Source organism: Panicum hallii, chromosome 2 (genome assembly GCF_002211085.1).
Source record: "Panicum hallii strain FIL2 chromosome 2, PHallii_v3.1, whole genome shotgun sequence".
NCBI classification, from domain to species: Eukaryota; Viridiplantae; Streptophyta; class Magnoliopsida; order Poales; family Poaceae; genus Panicum; species Panicum hallii.
In genome coordinates, this window is record NC_038043.1 from 1,507,659 (window position 1) to 1,525,844 (window position 18,186).

An 18,186-nucleotide genomic window follows, 5' to 3' on the forward strand; every position below is an offset into this window, starting at 1 on the left:
CTCAGAAGTAAAAAAAATCATACTTGATACAGAACAGAAAGTAAAATCATACATATACAATATACACAAATACGTGTATACATAAAGAATTACAAAATTAATATCCAAACTTTACACGAGAATATGGATGAAACCATCACAAAAAAGGAACACCAATTGACAACTGAAGACAACAATCTGGTCGCCTGCACACGTCCATGATATACATGGCTTGCTTAGGCCTTGGGAGGTGGCGCGAGGAAGGGGACTGTTGGCACGCCGGGGATGGACATGGACGGCATCGGCGGCAGCGTCACCTTCGGGATGCCAGAGACCGCCGGCATCGGCGGCAACGTCACCTTGGGTAGGGCAGGCATGACGACGGCGGGAACCGGTGGAAGCGCGGCGCCCGGCATGGCTGGCACAGCGGGCACCGTTGGCACGGTCGGCACCGCAGGCATCGGCGGCACGGTCACCGTGGGCACGGCAGGGATCTGTGGCACGGTGGGAACTGCCGGCACCGTCGGCTTCGGCACGGCCGGGATGGCAGCTGCCGGTGCTGCGGCGGGCGCCGTGGCGTCGGCAAGCCGGCGAGCCGCGTGGCATGTGCCGCTGCCTAGGACTAGCATGAGTGCCACGACGAGGGCCATTGCGGGGAGGCTCGAGGTGGAAGCCATTGGTGGGCTGGTGATTCTGGCAATGGCGGCAAAGGCGTAAGCTTTGGTTAGCTAGGTTATTAGGTATGATTTAATTTGTTGTGAACTTGTGATGCAGAAACAGGAGAGATGGTCGTCAATTTATAGTTCAGGATCGAACAATGGTCATCGATCATCAGCTATGCATCACCTGGCATTGGTTGTTGACCTAGCTAGCTTCCCAAACATCTCAGGATGCATCGGTCGGTGAGCAGAGATGTGGGTCTCAAGGTGGATGGATGACGTTGCGTACATGGTTCTTCCACGGTTAGCTCACCATCTTAGTGAGCCTGGATTCTATTGCATGATTCAGCTCACTTTCTTCTCTGAACCCATTCCGTCATGACACAAGGCAGACGTCTGGAAACTAGCAAATGTTAATACCCACATGCTGTTTCTTTTTTTTTTCAAGGACGAAATGAATGGAAACAATGTAAATGCTGAAAGGAAAAAAAAATAAAGAACAGAGAGCAGCTGCAAACCGTGAAATACAGGTTGCCAGGTGGCAAAACAAAAAAAGAAACAAGAGTGACATCACTTACACCCAAAAATTCGTGAGGTCAGGACATTTTACTTCTTTATCTGAAAAAGTAACCACCCAAAAGCTAAAACAACCTTTGTTGATACAATTTGCATTGTTAATTTCTACTTTCCAGGAGGTGGAGGACATGTCGTAGTATTTGGTTTGGGAGAAGATGGACTAAAACTAAGCTAAAAGCAAAGTTTTGGACGTGTCCCCCCCCCCTATATATATATAGAATAAATTCCACGAGACAAAGCCGAATATATATATACACACACACACAGTACTCAATTGTACTAACAAGTTATTATATGAACCAACATTAGGGGTTTCTCTAAGATAAGAAAACAAATGTTGGAGCAGTAGTCAGATCAGAAGAAGTTTAAAGGTTCTATAGAGAAACTATTTTCTTTCTTTTTAGTTTTTTTAGGTGTATTGTCTTTATTTTTAGTGAGAGGGAGAAAATAAAGAATCTGCTTTAGTTTAGCACCGCTTGCCAAACAAGCCACGGCCCACGAGCCCTCGACCCTTGTCGGCCCAAAGTATACCAGACGGCTGGACACGGCCCATGGGCTTAAGGAAGAGAAAAGGCCCTTCGGCGGTGTCTTGCAGCCATACATCTTGAGGTTCGCACAATAAATTATGTGAGAAGCTAATCTTGAATTGGGACTTTGATTTTGATCAAATTGAAGAACATGTGCCCCTTTGTTGTACATCCCATTAGCAAATAGCAATCCTTGAATAACTGAGCTGGAGTTTGATCGGAGGTATTAGGAAGCTAGGAAATGTTGTGGTGTGTACTTCGTATGGAACGGGCGCATGGCTCATGGACAAACTAATAAAAAAATGGAGGGTGCTAGAGCCACTCCCTCCGTTCCAAATTATTGATATATGTTATGTCTAGATGCATAATAAAAATCAAAATGAGTAATGATTTAGAACGGATGGGGTAATTTGTTTCTAATTTTGGAAGTACGGACGTACTTACAATAGTAGTTGAGAATTCTGTATTGCATTTAGGGCCTGCTTGGTCGCAGGCCATGGATCGCCATGCCACGGTTGTGGCGCCGCCAAAGCTTATGGCAAATTTCGGTGCCGCACTTGTGGCGAAAAAATGAACTAGCACCTTGAGTAAAAACTGCATGTGGTGCGCCGCATGTGTGTCAGAAACCAAGCAGCGGACTTTCTTTTGTGGCGGCGCCAAAGATGAGGTGTGGCAATTGATGGCGGGCAACCAAACACACCCTTTTGTATTCACATCAGGTATCTTATTGATCGCTCCGTTCCTTATATATACACACGTCCAAATCAAAGGCAACTTCTTGAAAATGATCTCAGATTCAAGGGATGAGCTGAAGTCCCAAGAGGGGAGGGGAGGTGATTTGTCATGGTGAAGTCAAGTGAGTGCATAGGAGTTGGAGGTGCCAGGAAGTCAAAACATATCCAAGGATGGTAGCTATCAAGACAGGAGCACAACACCTGGAGACGCCACGCATACTTTGGAGCCAAAACTTTATCTCCGTCCACTTGTTTACATTGCTTCCCATCTTTTAGGCCAATAGCTTGATCTTGACCGGTCCGTGCAGTCTCGATCAGTAGCTGTTCTTGTGCATCTGTCCTTTGGGTAACGACCCATCTTCTAAACAACGGTGACAGCCTGGCCGGTTCCAGTCTTGTGCAGATCAAAACAAAAAAAAAGCTATGCCGGAGAGAATTCCATTCCATGACAGGTTGGCATTGAGATGATCAGGGATGAAAATTTTAATTGGATGCTCCACAGCTACTTCAGAGTTTAGAGTCACATGCTGACAATTCGATCTATATTGTTCAGTTCCAGCAGCATCGATCATCTGGATATTTTTCAGCAAGCAGAGTGATCATCTACCGTTTTCAGTTTTGCCCTACAACTTGCTACATAACGGGATAATTTTCTCTTGTTTTTTTTAAGGAAACAGGAGGGGCATGCCCCTACTGAGATTTATTCAAATAAAGAGCAACAAGGTTTTAAGTACAACAAAAGCAAAAAAAGAGGGGAAAGAAGAAAAAGAGAACTACAATAACTGCAACCAGTTTTCCAAAGCTGCTGCCATCTCCGGTTTAGTTCAGTGGGAAAGCAAAGACACAGGTCGCTTTTTGTTTTCATTTTTTCACTTCTGTTGCTTTTTTTTTCTTTTCATTTTTGTCCCAATTTGTAGGCACAGGTCGCTTGTAAAGAGCAGGCTTCAGGAGGATGTTCTGTCCCTGCGGGTTCCATGTGAATGGATGGGCCGATGCCAGATGGGGATGCGATGTTCTTTCTGTACTGTTGCTCGAAAGTCGAAACTGAGCATCGCCATTATCAAGCTGTACTAAGCATCGCTGCCTTCAAAGTTCTGTAACCGTAACGCTAGCTCGTCAGGGAGCTCAAGTAATCCATAGTTCCATACGCAGAAAAGCCTTCACTTGCAGTCTTGACTCTTGAGCTTTCATGGCTCATGACCGGAGACGCGCGATGCATGGCGTTCGGCTCAGCCCCTGATCGATCCGGCCGGCACAAGTCCACGGCGAGGTCGTCGTCCTCTAGCCTCGTAGGCCGGACAGGGAGCACCAAGTGAACACGCCGGCCGGACTTCTGCACGAGGACAGCTTGCGCGCGGCGATCATCTGACGGCACCGGCGGCATGGTGCGGTCGGCGGTGGCGAGCGAGAGGCCCCAACTCCGAAGCCCAGCAAGCAGACGACCGCACGACACGAGCGCTCATGCAGCGGCACGTTCGCCGAAGGATTGGGGATCTCCAGGCGGAGGGAAGGAGGGCGTGGTTGCGCCGACGATGTCAGCCGGCGGGCGGCGGCGGCGAGTCCGCGAGTGGCAGCCCGACCCACCCCAGGAGGCCTGGGGCGGACGGTCCTTGACATACCGTCCGGGGTGGACGGTAAATGAAATACCGTCCACCCTGGATAGTCTGGGAGGCGTCGGATCGGGCATCTGCGGCTCAGATTTACGGCGCAGTGGGAAGCGAGGATCCTTGGTCCTTTTCTTTCTGGCCTTCTTTTCCTTCTTCCTCGCGCGCTCGCCTCGCCCTCGGCTCGACAGGTCGCCGGCGTACCCCTCGGCGACTCCGGTGACACAAGTAGCAGTAGTTAGAATTCGCGGTGGCGTGGAGACCGCGCCCCCGAATGCCAAGTCAGACACCTCCGGCTCCGGGCTCCGTTTGTGTTGTGGCATGGCCGGCGAATGGAGGATCGCGACCGCCTTCGGGGTTCCGTCCCCGTCCCCAGCTCGATGGCGTGGATCGGAGCGGTTTCTGATGCGGATGAACGCCACCGGGGTGGGATGGGCGAGCTCAACTCTCCAGCATGTCGTCAATGGTGGTGGTAGGGTGGTTTCCTTGCAGGATTCGTAGGTCAGATGTTGCTGGTGCAGAGAGTTGTTCAGACGCCTGACCTCCAGTTCATCTCTAGTCTGTAGCTCCGTCAATCTTGTGCACATCAAGGCAAGGGGGGGGGGGGAATGCTGCGAGATACATACGCTTCGATTCCACGACCATGGCCAGATGTTGAGGACAAAAAACATTGGATGCTCCACAGATGCTTCAGAGTTCAGAGTGCTATGCTGACTCGGTCTATGACTCTTATGTGTTTGTGGTGCAAGACTGCAATTATTTTCCATGGGTTCCAATTTTGTAGGAGTGAGTTGCATCGATCTGAAGATCGAGCAGGCCTCATTTACCATCCGTTTGAAACGGTTTCATGCATACTTGTCCATGGCCGGTAAATGAAATACCAACCACCGCTGTGATTGCTGAAGCAGGAACTGAAAAATCAAAGCCATGAATTAAATTCAGAAATATATACAGTAGGATGGCAGTTGAGAACTCTGTACTGCATTTGGGTGTGTTCGTTTCCCATTATAAACCTCTAAAAATTTTAGAGGGCTCGGTCCCTCTAAAGAATCGCAATCTTATTAGAGGCCGGATTAGAGGGCTGTTCGGTGCCGAACCTCTAAAGTTTAGATGTTTCAGGTTTTAGAGGGGTGAAACGAACACATTAGTCTCGCATTAGCTATTTTGTTGATTGCTCCATTCCTTATACTATATACATGTCCGAATCAGATCAACGGCAAATTCTTGAAACTGTGAGCCCAGATTCAAAAGAGGAGCTGAAATCTCAAGAGCAGAGGGGAGGTGATTTGTGCTATGGTAAATCTCAAGAGCAGAGCAGAGGGCTGAGGACGCAATCCATCTTTTGGGCCGCCCGGCTGGTTCTGAAACCCGCGTACGGGTGCATGCAAATGTGATTGATAAATCTTTCTCATGCATGCACGTGTGTGTAACAGATCTGGGGCTACCGGAAGGTTCATTCAGTTCATGTTTTCCTACCGGCAGAGAGAGCGTAGAAAGGCTATGTTCTCTCTCTTCGCTCCGACTTGTAATTGTGTATATTGATGGCACCTTCATTCATCTGTACTAGAAGATCGATAAAGATTCTGTCAAACGAAATTATCTGAGTTTTTGGACCTTCTCTTTTCAGCACAGCAAGAAATGGCTCATAAATTAGTTGACTAGGGTCCCTGCATGTACTCTGTTGAGATTGGCACATGTGCCATCTCTTCTCGACGCCATGATTGCTCTGTTCCACTTTGCAGTACATATATTGATTTGCGTACTAGTGATGAAGCGTGTGCCGCCAGCAGCACGAAGAAAAGGAATCCGAGTAGAATGAAGAAAAGGAATCGATGAACTTAACTACACTAGGGAGGAGCATGAGCTAGCTAGCTGTGACAAGTCGTTGATGAACATATATATGTAGGAACCAGAGGCACTGGGAACTGCAAACATGGTCATGGCAAGAAGCTGCTAAGATACTTCCAAGACCTGAGGGGCATTATCTGGTTACGATCCACCTGCGGCCCAAGTTGCCCTGTATGCATTGCACGGCAAGGCTGCCTCCCGTGATGGCTTCAGTGTTGGCAACTCCTACACAGCCATCGGTTTTCTCAGCGATGAATCATGAATATTTATAATAGTTTCTATTTGACAAAAGTGGGAGTAAGAGGTGTCAGGAGAACGGACCACGCATTCTGGTCCGTTTATATGCGCGCCCAACCGTATATGCCGTCGTCTCATCAAAATTCTTTTGTTTACTAGTAAAAAATGAGATGAAGAAGGCACCCTGGAGCTCGAGAGCTGAGGTACTTCAGCTCATGGTAGCGAAATTAAGATTAGGAGGCACCAGGAATATAGAAGAAGTCCATGGTAGGCAGCTGCTGAGAAATCCCCAGGGCAAGGGCACTGCTCTCCAACTAGAACCCACATGGTCGGCGAATGCATCTTTTCAAAAAGAAATCGGCAATGGGCGCGTGACAGAACCGGCCTCTCCTGTCCAACCGATCAGTCACTCATCATATTTTTTTGTCAGGGTATGTACTTAGAAAGAATTAAGGATCGAGCACCGGTTGATTGGTCGGTCAGCAACAGTAGTCCATGAGACGTACTTCCTCCGCTTTAAATTGCAGGTCGTTTTGGTAAATCTGGACACGTAGTTTTATTGTAGTGAGTGTGGACGTTCTTGTTGAAACACTTTTCCTCTACATATGCACAGACAACCTTGGCAGCCTCATTTCAATATTCTTGTGTTCCACTAGTAACCTTGAGCAGAAGAAAAGGAATTGAAATACATTAGGGAGGAGCATGAGCTGTGCTGTGGCAAGTCATTAAACGCCATATATATATACTCCTATGTAGGAACCGGAGGCACTGGGAACTGCAAACATGTTCACGGTAGGAAGCTGCTAAGATACTTGCAAGAGATGAGCGGCGATATCTGGCTACCATCAACAAGGTTTCCAAGACCGTACCAGTGGGAGCGGTCAAGGACCCCTCCCACTGGCACGCCATACAAAGGATCGAACAGAAGGTCGACCTGGAACACCCGGATGGGCTAATAAGAACCATGGTTTGATTGTGATGAGTGATCATTAACAGATGATGAAATGGATTTGATGGTTTTTGGGATTGCATGAAGCTCTTGTAAAGAGGATTTTCCCTCTATTTTTCGTGAAGTGCACCAGTACATGCCACCATTAGTTTCCATCTATAATCTATAAAGAGGTTAGGTTCGAATATGAAGCTCTTTACCTACTCTTTTTTTTTCATTGAGATATTTTGCTCAAATCGTCAACTGATTTGTAACATGCATATTAATATTAAGGGTAGTTGTCAGCAGACTTGCGTTGCTTGTCTGAACATGTCGACTTTTGCATTCCCCTCTCTTTACAGATACACATAGCCCGTCGTCGTACATCCTCGCGCTGCCCCCGCCGCCCTTGTGGCGGCCAACGCCGTGCCAGCTCTCGACGAGCATGTCCATGACGCACGCCACGTGGACGCTGAAGCTCCTGCAGTGGCTCCGGTAGCTCGAGCTAAGCCCGCGGTGCCCGCACCGGTGGCACGCGACGTCGGCATTGGAGTCCGGGTGCAGGTACAGCCGGACCCCGCTGCCGGCGTCGAGCGTGTGCGCGAGCGCGGCGCAGCACGAGCCCAGCCGCGGGCCATGTTCCGCCCGTTCCGGCGGTGGTTCGAGGCGCTGACGCCGGAGAAGAAGGCCGGCTCGGGGGGGGGGGGGGGGGGGGGGTGCACATCGTCGACCGGCGCGACGCCGCCGGTCCACGCGTCGATCTCGCCCGAGGTGGCCGCGGCGTGCAGGTCCGCGACGCCGGCGTGCTTCGCGGCAGCCGGGGAGGGAGGCTGGCCAGCGAGGACCTCGGCGCCAAGCCGTACCGCGCGTCCATCCGCTGGCTATCCTCGCCGTAGGGGGCCGAGGCCGGGACGTGCTCGACGAAATGGGGAGGGAGAGAAAGGGGACGGAGGGAAATGTAGGGAGGAGCAAATAGGAGAACGTAGAACTTAAGAGGGGTTTTTTTATAAATGTCCATCAGCATGGCACCACGTGGCATGCAAACGTTGGGGTCGGGAGCTCGCGTGGCGCGTTTGAAATCCGGGATAGATCCCTGGTTTAGGGATCTAAATGGATGTTTTGAGAGTTTGGAGACCTAGTTGAGGGATCTGGGATGCATTTTACTTTAAAAATAAATAAATTTTGAGAACTTTTTATGGGTCTGAAGTTTGGTAGAATTTGGTTACAAGTTTGATGTGTTGATAGTCTGAGGAACCACACCTCGGTTGAGTGTGCACACGATCACACTTGACACACGCAAGCGCCGCTTCACACTCACCGGTGACCTATCCATAACCCATAACGGAGGGCAACGACGTCTTCTCTCTAATATATATGCTAGATTTTCTTAAACCTTATATAAATCAACTTACTTAGGGTGGAGGGAGTACACTTTAAATATTCTATTATCATTAGCATATGGGTAAAGTATTGTCTTGGTGACCTTTTGGCTGTCTTAGACGACAATTATTTATGACCTTATGAGGGGCTAGTACAGAGTTAGGTAATAAAGTGAAGAATATTAAAGGCATTATATTGGATGTTATGCATAATTGAAATCGATTAATTCCCTACAAGCTCCAGCTCCTATATATGCGCATACCAAGTCTCCCACGTTTTAGCTCCAAGAGTCTTAGACACTTTCTCATCAGTTTGGTCCTTTAATTTTGCCCATGTTGTTTCCTCCATTTCGCAAGTTCTTAGTTAATTTGTAGCGTGTGTGTGTGTGTAACCTAGGACATGAAACTAACATGATAACAGTGCTAGCTAGCTAGCTAGTGGGAACGGGAGGCGCTGGGATCATTCGGCATGCTAGGCCATTCGTTTCCCTCGTACTTTGTCGACACATGCTATTTGTAGCTAGGGTACGAGTGAGCCCCTGGAGACCAATATGGTGAAACTGGATGCTATATTGTGTCTCTGGTGGTTCATCTATGTTCGCCAAGAACCAAACAAGGTGGCGCGACAATGTTTGGGGCGACCTGTCGCTGCCACTCAGGCCTGCTACGTACCACACGGCAGTTGTAGAAGCAAGACCGAGCGCTTGACGGCGAGGCTCACTTCTTTTTGGAACAAGCAGGTCGCAGATCGATCAGGTCGGATCTCCCAACCTTCACGAATTGTCCACCATCCGCCGGAGAACTCTTGTGTGCGCGTTTGCATCCTGCTGGCGCGCTCCACACTGGTACGGTGCAAGGGACTTCCCCTTGCATGTGTGAGATCCAGAGTCATGAGACACTTTTTCATCACCTTTGTCTTTGCCTCACGTTATTCTCTTCCTTTTAACGTCACAAGTAATATAATCAGTAGAGGTAGATAGTAGTGTGCTTATAGCTTGAGGCAGAACAGAAGAAACATGAAAATAAATAGAGCTTGCTGCTGGGATCGTCAGCCATTGATCAAGCACAACTTACATTAATTCAGGCTCTATCTGTGTTCCTGCATTGTTATGTGGTTACGTTATCATCAAGTAAGATATAACAACAACAATAACTTAGCCTTTTGTCCCAAGCAAGTTGGGGTAGGCTAGAGATGAAACCCACAGAAAACAGAATAAGAAACACAAAAAGAGCACAGGCCAAAGGAAGAGTTAGGGGTTAAACAAAAAGTAACAAAGGTCACGATTCAGGTACGTTAATTGCTAATCTCCAAGCGCTCCTATTTATAGCTAATTTCTTAGCGATATTCCACTCCTTAAGGTCTCTCTTAACCGTCTCATCCCAAGTTAGTCTAGGTTACCTCTACCTCTCTTTACATTATCGCCCCGCTTTAAAACTCCACTACGCACCGGCGCCTAGGGAGGCCTCCGTTGTACGTGTCCAAACCATCTCAACCGATGTTGAATCAACTTCTCCTAGATAGGTGCCACCCCGACCAAGTAAGATAACACCAGCTTAATATGTAAAAACTACAAAGCGAACCTACAAGAAGGAAATCATTAGCATTTATTAGCAAACACATTAGAGAAAGGGTACACCCTCATCTTAGAGTCTAGCTGGGCACTCTTTGGTGTATGAGGACTATAGCAAACTAAGCTATTATGGTTCCAAAACTGCTTCATTCTTTTCTTGGCAGGATATTTCCATATAGCTACTGTTACGATATCGATTATATTCCTGAGCAGTTTGGAATGTAGATTATAAATGGGTGACACGGAAATGTATTAGAGAATTTTGAACTGTTTTGGTAGCAGGAAAAAGAAATGCATATATAAATGGTATGAACAAAGTATTTAGGTACGTGGTGAAGGCATCAGCCGGCTGCGTAGAGCCACCGCCGATCTTATGCAACGCGCTGTTTCTCTGAATCATCTCGGTTCATATTGTCGCCAAACTGGGGGCAGGAGTAACCTGCTGGTCGAAAGAAAACTCTGTGCATTTCAGACCTTCGGGAGAATAATCTGCAAGTATGGCCTTCACCCAGTTATGATCTATCGGGAAATGGAAACGGAGCGAGCCCGCTTGATGAATGAGTTCACAATAAAAATGGAGGTCAACACGACACACTGTCCATTTCAATCTTCCTCCTCCATGGGCTCGTCCCCGTCCATCGGCGAGGCCCGAGGCAGGAGGGTGTCAGCACCGGCAGCGGCTGAGGAAGCGGCAGCAACGAATTCAGGTCACCAAAATATTATACTAGAGTTTATCGTTGGGGTAATATTCTTAGAACTGTGGAACATATAAAGCCTGACATATTTTTGTCAAAAGATATGTCAGTTCTAATTATTTGGAATATTTTGTCTCTGTACCTGGGACATTTAATTTCTATGCCGGAACACTTTTCTCCTGGACCGAAATGTTACAAAAATATTTTTTTTGCCAAGATATCTTTCCATGGATAAACAATGTTTCTCAAACACAATTAATTTGCACTTACTAAATTCAAATAAAATGAAGAATAATAAATGCATTGGATTTTATGCTTACTGGAAATGGATTGTCCGAGTAATAAAAATTAAGTGAAGAACAACCAACGTGTTGGGTGCATGTGATGCTTAATTTATGATGCTTAATGAAATGGATTGCTTCAAGCTGCAGCCCCTTTATATGCGCAGCCGGGAGTCCCACATTTGAGCTCCAAAGTCAGTCATGACTCATGAACCACTTTCTCATGTCGGCTTTCCCCATGTAACTATTTCTCTCTTCCACAAGCTTTCAGCAGTGTTTATAGCCCTGGACAGGAAACGCTGATAATGGTGCTATAGGAGTACGAGGCACTGGGATCACTTGGGATGCGTAGTATCAAGGTCAATCTACATGGCACATGGTCTCTTGACCTAGCATTGAAAAACTTCCTTCTGTCAGGATTACTCGACGTTCCCAGTTGGAGAATTACAGTGGCAAGGGATGTTCACCATGCACATTATAACCAGCGATGTAGGTTGGAAAAATTGGAGGTCAACGCAACACACTGTCAGTTACTCAATCGGGTACAACAATCTTCCTCCTCCATGGGCTCGTCCCCGTCCATCCGTTAGGCCTGAGGCAGGAGGGTGTTGGCCGTGGCAGCCAGTGGCGGAACACAAGGCAAAATAAAGGGGGGCTAAATACTAGTCTGCTATCAAGCAGGTTCAAAGCTCTAAGGGTAGGCAATAGTTAAGCTAAAGTTCTAAGTTTGGTGGCCAAATGCTAGTCTCATCTTCAGAAATTTTCTAAAGCAAGCGGGGGCCGGAGCTCAGTTTGGCCTCCATTAGGGTCTGCCTCTTGTGGCAGCGGCTGAGGAAGCAGCAGCAACGAATTCAGCAACGAATTCAGTTCACCAAAAATTTATACAATAATTCACCGTTAGGATGATGTTTTAGAACTGGAACATACAAAGCCTAACAACTTTTTGTCAAAAAATGTGCCAGTTCTAATTGTTTGGAGTATTTTACCTTTGTACGTGAGACATTTAATTTCTATGCTGTAACACTTTTCTCTTGGATCAAAGCATTACAAATATAATATTTTTTTTGCCAAAACGTCTATCCATGGATAAACAGTGTTTCTCAAACACAATTCTAATTACACTTATTATTAGGTTCAAACAAAATATGAGGAATACTAAATGCATTGGATTTGATGCTTAATGGAAAGGGATTGTCCGAGTAAACTAAATGAAGAACAATAAATGCGTTGGGTGCATTTGATGCATAATTTATTATGCTTAATTGAAATGGTTTGCTTCAGGCTGCAGCCCCTATATATGCCCAGCCGAGAGTCCCACATTTGAGCTCCATAGTCGTCATGACTCATGAACCACTCTCTCATGCCGGCTTCCCCCCATGTAATTATTTCTCTCTTCCACAAGCATTCTAGCTTGACTGTTTATAGCCCTAGGCAGGAAACGCTGATAATGGTGCTATAGGAGTAGGAGGCACTGGGATCACTTGACATGCGTGAGTTCATGCTGAATCTCTATGGCCCATGGTCTCTTGACCCGTTATTGAAATAGTCAGGAATACTCGATGTTCCCAGTTGAAGAATTACAGTGGCCGTAGTTCAAAAGGTCTTGCTGGAACTTCATGAATTAGCAACCAGAGGAAGCATTCTAGCTTTTTAGTGAGACCTTCGAGGGGGCAAGGGCAACAGCGAGATAAGTTGGCATGTTTAGAGTTCAAGAATCCCAAATTGTGGTCTAATGCCCTTGTTTTATATGTATGTACACTGAGGTTGCATCAAAAGTCGACAATTCACCCGCCCTTGCAAATCGAACCGACATGCTTAGTAAGAACACATTACACATTCTAGTTGTGAATTTTGCACGCAATCACACTTTTGTGTACTGCTTCAAAATTGCCAGCAACCTCCATGACAAGGACGGCCATCCTGCTCGACGGAGCTGTCGCTACTAGCAGGCTAAGGGAGGAGAAACTCTAGACTCCGGCGGGATGTAGCAAATACTATATGAAATTATTATTTCAAAAACCGGATCTAAAAAATTGTGCCTTCTATTTCTTCATCAGATGGGGTGAATAGTTGCAACCATTACTTGTCATTTTAAATATCTAATATCATCAATATCTTATTTATCTGTTGACATAATTTCACCTACAAAGTACATTGATTTTCTAACCACCGGATTGAAATCCAATACATTGGATTCATCTATCTTTGGTTGTTTCCATTGCAGATAAAAAGAGATAAAAATTTTAAAAGCTGTACTACAATTTTTGACACATTTATTTTTCTTATTGTTAGTGCATTTTTCTTAGAACTAGGAACATAGCAAGTCTCAAAATGTTTTCCCAAAAAATGCTGGTCCTTTTTTTTGAAATATTTTGTTTATGTATTAAAGACATTTAACTTCTATGCCAAAGAATTTTTCTCTTGGACCAAAATTAACATCATAAATCTCACAGATTTTTTGCCATAAAACATCTATCCATAGATAAATTATATCATTTCTCAGAAATAGTTATGGTTACACTTAATTTCTATACCATTTTTTTCTCTTGGGACAAAATCAACATTACAATTTTTTGCCAAAAAAACTCTATCCATATACAAACTTTAGTATTTCTCAGAAATAATTATGATTACACTAGTTAGGTTCAAGTACAATGAAGAAAAATAAATGCACTGCATGCGATGCTTGATGAGAACTGGTTGTCCGAGTGAATAAATGAAGATAGCAAACGCATTGGATGTGATGCTTTATTATGATTAACTGAAATGGATTGCTCCATGCTCCAGCTCCTTTATATGCTCAGCCAGGAGCCCCAATGCTTGAGCTCCAGTCATGTCTCATGGCCCCCACTTTCACATCTTGGTCTTTTTCCATGTATTTTATCTCTTCCTCAAGTTTTTAGTACTACTGAGTTCAAAAGATATATAGAACCCTGGACATGAAAGGCGAAAATGATGTTATAGGAAAGGGAGGCACTGGGATCACTCAAGATGCGTAGCTTCATAGGCAACTTGTGTCAATAACATCTCTTTCTTTCTGAAATGAACCGGCAGGAGAGCTGCTTGCTATATTAAAAAGAAGTTGAATGCCGGATGGGCCAAGAAATATGACTATGAAGTAAGGAAAAAAACCGTGAAGCCGCACGAGTTTCAAGAAAACCTAGCGACTCGTTATCACCACGAGTTTCAAGAAAACCTAGCGACGTCTGCCAACTAACCTAGTCAGATATTTCGCTCCGACCACAATAAGATCTCTCGGAATATTCGTGAAATATCATCTAGCGGTTTAGGAAATTATTCGAATAGATGGAATCTACCTTGGAGGAAAAAATTGTTGGAATGGAGATGCTAAATAGGAATCATACCCAACTCACAGAGTCACAGTAGCGGTACATTGGACATTGGAGTTAGAACAGCAAACGTTGCAACAAATCACATATGGCGCAGACACCCGACGGGAGAAAGGGATCCATAGGACCCTGCTGCTGCTGGTTGTGATTATGTGAACTTTGCACACGAGCGAGATAACACCACACGATCTTGATTTCTCCTTCACGGTCACCGGCGGGGACCTCCATGGCGCCGGCGTTCATCCCGCTCGGCGGGGCTGGCGCTGCTGGCCGGCGACGGGTGGCCGTACTCCGGGATGGAGCCTGGGTAGTCGGCGCTGTACTCCGGGCTGGGCAGCGCCGCCCTCCGGATGCGCTCCATCTGCGCCGTGTAGGATCCGGACCCGGACCCGTACTCCGACCCCGATCCCGAGCCGGAGCTGGACGTGCCGCCGTGCCCCCGCGCGCCGTCGTTGAGCTCCTCGAGCGGCATCTCCCCCTGCAGCGCCATCACGATCTGCGTACGGTTCCGAGCCGGCGAGGTTAGTAATTCCCTTCTCGTGCGTGCGGTCGGCAAGGGACGGCCGGGATCAATCAAACCTGGCTCATCTTGGGGCGGCGGCGCGCGGCGTGGCGGACGGAGGCGGCGGCGCAGGCGACGAGGCGCGCGGCCTCCGTCATGTCGAAGTCGCCGTCCAGCCTCGGGTCGACGAGGTTGTGGTAGTTGCCGTCGGTCAGGGCGCGCGGCAGGGCCTGCCTCGCCTGCGTGGAGCACGATCGAGCAGTGTCAGCAAGACGTGCACGGTTCGGAGCATCCGGCCGGAAAGCACCGCCGGTCGGCCGGGCGGGGCCAGGTTTGATTGCTTAGTTACCCAGTCGACGAGGCCATCCTGGCCGTAGGACGAGCGGTCGCCGGGGCGGCGGCCGGTGAGCAGCTCCAGCAGCATCACGCCGTAGGAGAAGACGTCCGACTTCTCCGTCAGCTTCCCGCTGGACGCGTACTCCGGCGCCAGGTACCCGAATGTGCCCATGACACGCGTCGACACGTGCGTGTGGTTCACGCTGGACAGCTTGGCCAACCCGAAATCCGCAACCTGAACTCAGCAGATCGTCAGAAAATCCTGAAAATTCACTGCTGAAGAAATGTAATGTGCAATGGCCTTACCATGGCCTCGAAGTTGTTGTCCAGCAGAATGTTGGCCGACTTGATGTCGCGATGGATGATCCGAGGATCGCCTTCATGTTATCAAACAAGAAACTTTCATGTCACAAACTCGACTGAACATTCACGGGCAAGCATTTCCTGAATTTTGACTGAAATTGTTCTTACATTCCTCATGCAGGTAGGCGAGCCCCTTGGCGGCGCCGACCGCGATGCGCAGCCGCATCGTCCACTCCATCACCGGCCGCCCTTTCCCTGCAGCAAGCTCCCCGTCAGATTAATTAGCTCTTGCCCTGGTCGTCGATCGAGTCGGCGACGGGTAATACAAACCATGGAGGTGGTGCTCGAGGGTTTGGTTGGGCACGAACTCGTAGACGAGCAGCCGGTGCGCGCCGTCCATGCAGTACCCGACGAGGGCGACGAGGTGGCGGTGGTGCACGCGGCTGATGGTGTCCACCTCCGCCTGGAACTCGCGCTCGCCCTGCCCGCTCCCGGCCTTGAGCTGCTTCACCGCCACCTCCTTGCCGCCCGGGAGCACGCCGCGGTGCACGTACCCGAACCCGCCCTGCCCCAGCAGGTTCGCCTCCGAGAACCCGCCCGTCGCCGCCGCCAGCTCTGTGTAGCTGAACGCGGCCGTGTCCAGGCCCGCGGGCATCGGCAGCGGCGGCGGCGGCATGGGCGACGACAGCCCGCCGGTCGAGCTCGTGACCGCCGCCGGGGCCACCTGGTTCTGCCACTGCGGCCTCGCGCCGCCGGGGGGAGCGTAGTACCCCGAGGTGTTCCCTGCGCGCACGCCACCGTCATTGCAACGGTCAAGAACCAGCGCGCACGGGATTCGAGCCTCCTAGCATTAGCAATGGCGCGCGCGCGGCGGCGGCGGCTCTGTGCTTGCGCCGCTCACCTTTGAAGCCGGAGGTGTCCGCGTAGAATATCATGCCCTTGTGAGGCAGCTGCTGCTGCTGCGCCGCCTTCCTCCGCCTCCTGCTCCTGCAGCAGCAGCAGCAGCAGCAGCAGGCGACGAGGACGCCGGCGAGGATCACCGCCGCCGCGACGGCGGCGGCGACGACCTGCGGCGGGAGCCCCCCCGCCCCGTGCCCCGAAGCAGGGGACTTGCGGCTGCCGCCGTGGGTCGACAGGCGCCTCGCGGCGTGCGACGGCGAGGAGAAACGGAGCATCGGCGCTGGTGCCGCGGACGTCGACGGCGGCGGGGAGGTTGTCGCCGGCGAGGGCGCGCGATTGGAAGACATGGTGCGGATCGGAGTATTTCAGAACGGCGAGCGATCCTCGTGATCCCTCTCTCTGCTGCTGCAGATAATCTGCTCGAAGAATCAGACGATGAGAGAGGAACGAATTGCAACTTGCACTCAGAAAGTGTGCCAATCAAATTCGACAAAGCGATGGTTTTTCTTCGTGTTGGTTGCATCATAACGAAATCTGATCGATGTGCAGAAAAGATGACCAATGAGGTGGGGGCAAAGGCGAAGGCGAGGCAACTGGCCTCGGCGCCGGCGGGATCGGCGGAGCCTGCCACCGTCGCAAGCTCGCGCTCGGCCCTCCGTCGCGAGGAGGAAGCAGCGCGGGGGGCGACGGGATCGGCAGCGGCGCGGCCTCGGTTGGGATCGGGACCTCCCCGAGGCCGGCCCGCCAGCCAACCAGCGGCCCCGGACGCCTCAGGTCACCACCTCCACGCTTGCTATTCTTGCACGGCCTCGCAGGAATGATTCAGGTGGCTCCCTCCTCTCTTCTGTGCTGTGTCGCATGCGGCTGGCGTGCGGACAAGATAGCTGTTCGTTTCGGGCGTTGGTGACTGGTGAGCTGGTACTGTTGGTCCCCTGGCGAAGGCAAATATGGAGGATCTCATGCTCATCTCATCAAGACTGCAGTGGAGATTCGGCAGGGTGTGCAGGTGCTATTTTTGTCCCAGGCCACGGCTTAGCACTTCTGGGGAGCGCTAACGGCAATCGTCGGTTGGAAGCTGACCAGCCGTGTGCCAACCGCAAGAATCCCTGCAGCGCAGTGCCACTATTTTGCAGATAGGCCCTTGGGATTGAGAACTATTTTACTTGCAGAGTTTTTTGGTGCCCTGGCTCAAAACTTTTCAAATATCTTCATGAAGTTATAGGTTGTATGCAAGTATTCTTGGATCATATAAATCAGAACATTGCGTGGGATGAGCTGAAGCTAATCTCTCCTATTTGTTTCTTGTCTTTCTGTTATATCTTCTTTTAATAATATACTAATATTGAAAACAAATACGGCTACAACAAAGTGCGTGCACGACAAGCCACGTATCATCTATTTTCATTCCATGTTGGCTTTCAAGATTTTTTAGGATATGATTGCTAAACATGTTCATTTTTTCGGTTCGAGACATCTGTATTGAGTCAAAAATAATCTGACTAGCATCCAAGAGGATATCGCGTTGAAACCGACGAAAAGCATGCATGATCATACATGTAAAATGAGCATCCCATGCTTCTTGCCCTTGAAGTTTGTCAATTGTAGGAGTTTAAGGAATTTTCTCACGCGCAAAATTTTGGACCTCTCATACGCTTTGTCAGCCCATAAGCTCATACGCTATTGATTCAACTACGTAGACCTCATGGAAGTATTGTCAGCCTCACTTTAACAACTAGAATTAAAGAGTTTACTTCTGCATCAAACGTTGGGCTTCATA

At 48.8% G+C, this 18,186-nt stretch overlaps 2 protein-coding genes across 2 annotated transcripts; both read right to left on the reverse strand.

Annotated features, from left to right (window-relative positions):
- Window position 1: 1 nt before the first annotated feature.
- Window positions 2–756, reverse strand: LOC112883225 (protein app1-like). Its single transcript, XM_025948496.1, has one exon. The coding sequence runs from the start codon at window positions 654–656 to the stop codon at window positions 216–218; it is 441 nt and encodes a 146-aa protein (XP_025804281.1). The 5' UTR covers window positions 657–756; the 3' UTR covers window positions 2–215.
- A 13,609-nt stretch (window positions 757–14,365) lies between these two features.
- On the reverse strand, window positions 14,366–16,756 carry LOC112880034 (proline-rich receptor-like protein kinase PERK4). The gene is made up of 8 exons (XM_025944489.1): window positions 16,529–16,756; window positions 16,411–16,480; window positions 15,840–16,292; window positions 15,678–15,764; window positions 15,513–15,583; window positions 15,220–15,441; window positions 14,948–15,109; window positions 14,366–14,864 (listed from the first exon to the last, which is right to left on the reverse strand). The coding sequence occupies exons 1-8, from the start codon at window positions 16,754–16,756 to the stop codon at window positions 14,577–14,579; spliced, it is 1,581 nt and encodes a 526-aa protein (XP_025800274.1). The 3' UTR covers window positions 14,366–14,576.
- Window positions 16,757–18,186: the final 1,430 nt, after the last annotated feature.

Excerpts from the sequence above, each read along its gene's own strand:
- LOC112880034 (XM_025944489.1), bottom strand. The coding sequence starts at position 16,756 with ATGTCTTCCAATCGCGCGCCCTCGCCGGCGACAACCTCCCCGCCGCCG. Across the intron at positions 15,584-15,677 it reads CGCCTACCTGCATGAGGAAT|GCGATCCTCGGATCATCCAT; the intron begins GTAAGAACAATT and ends GATAACATGAAG. Across the intron at positions 14,865-14,947 it reads GCCGCCCCAAGATGAGCCAG|ATCGTGATGGCGCTGCAGGG; the intron begins GTTTGATTGATC and ends AACCGTACGCAG.
- LOC112883225 (XM_025948496.1), bottom strand. The coding sequence starts at position 656 with ATGGCTTCCACCTCGAGCCTCCCCGCAATGGCCCTCGTCGTGGCACTC.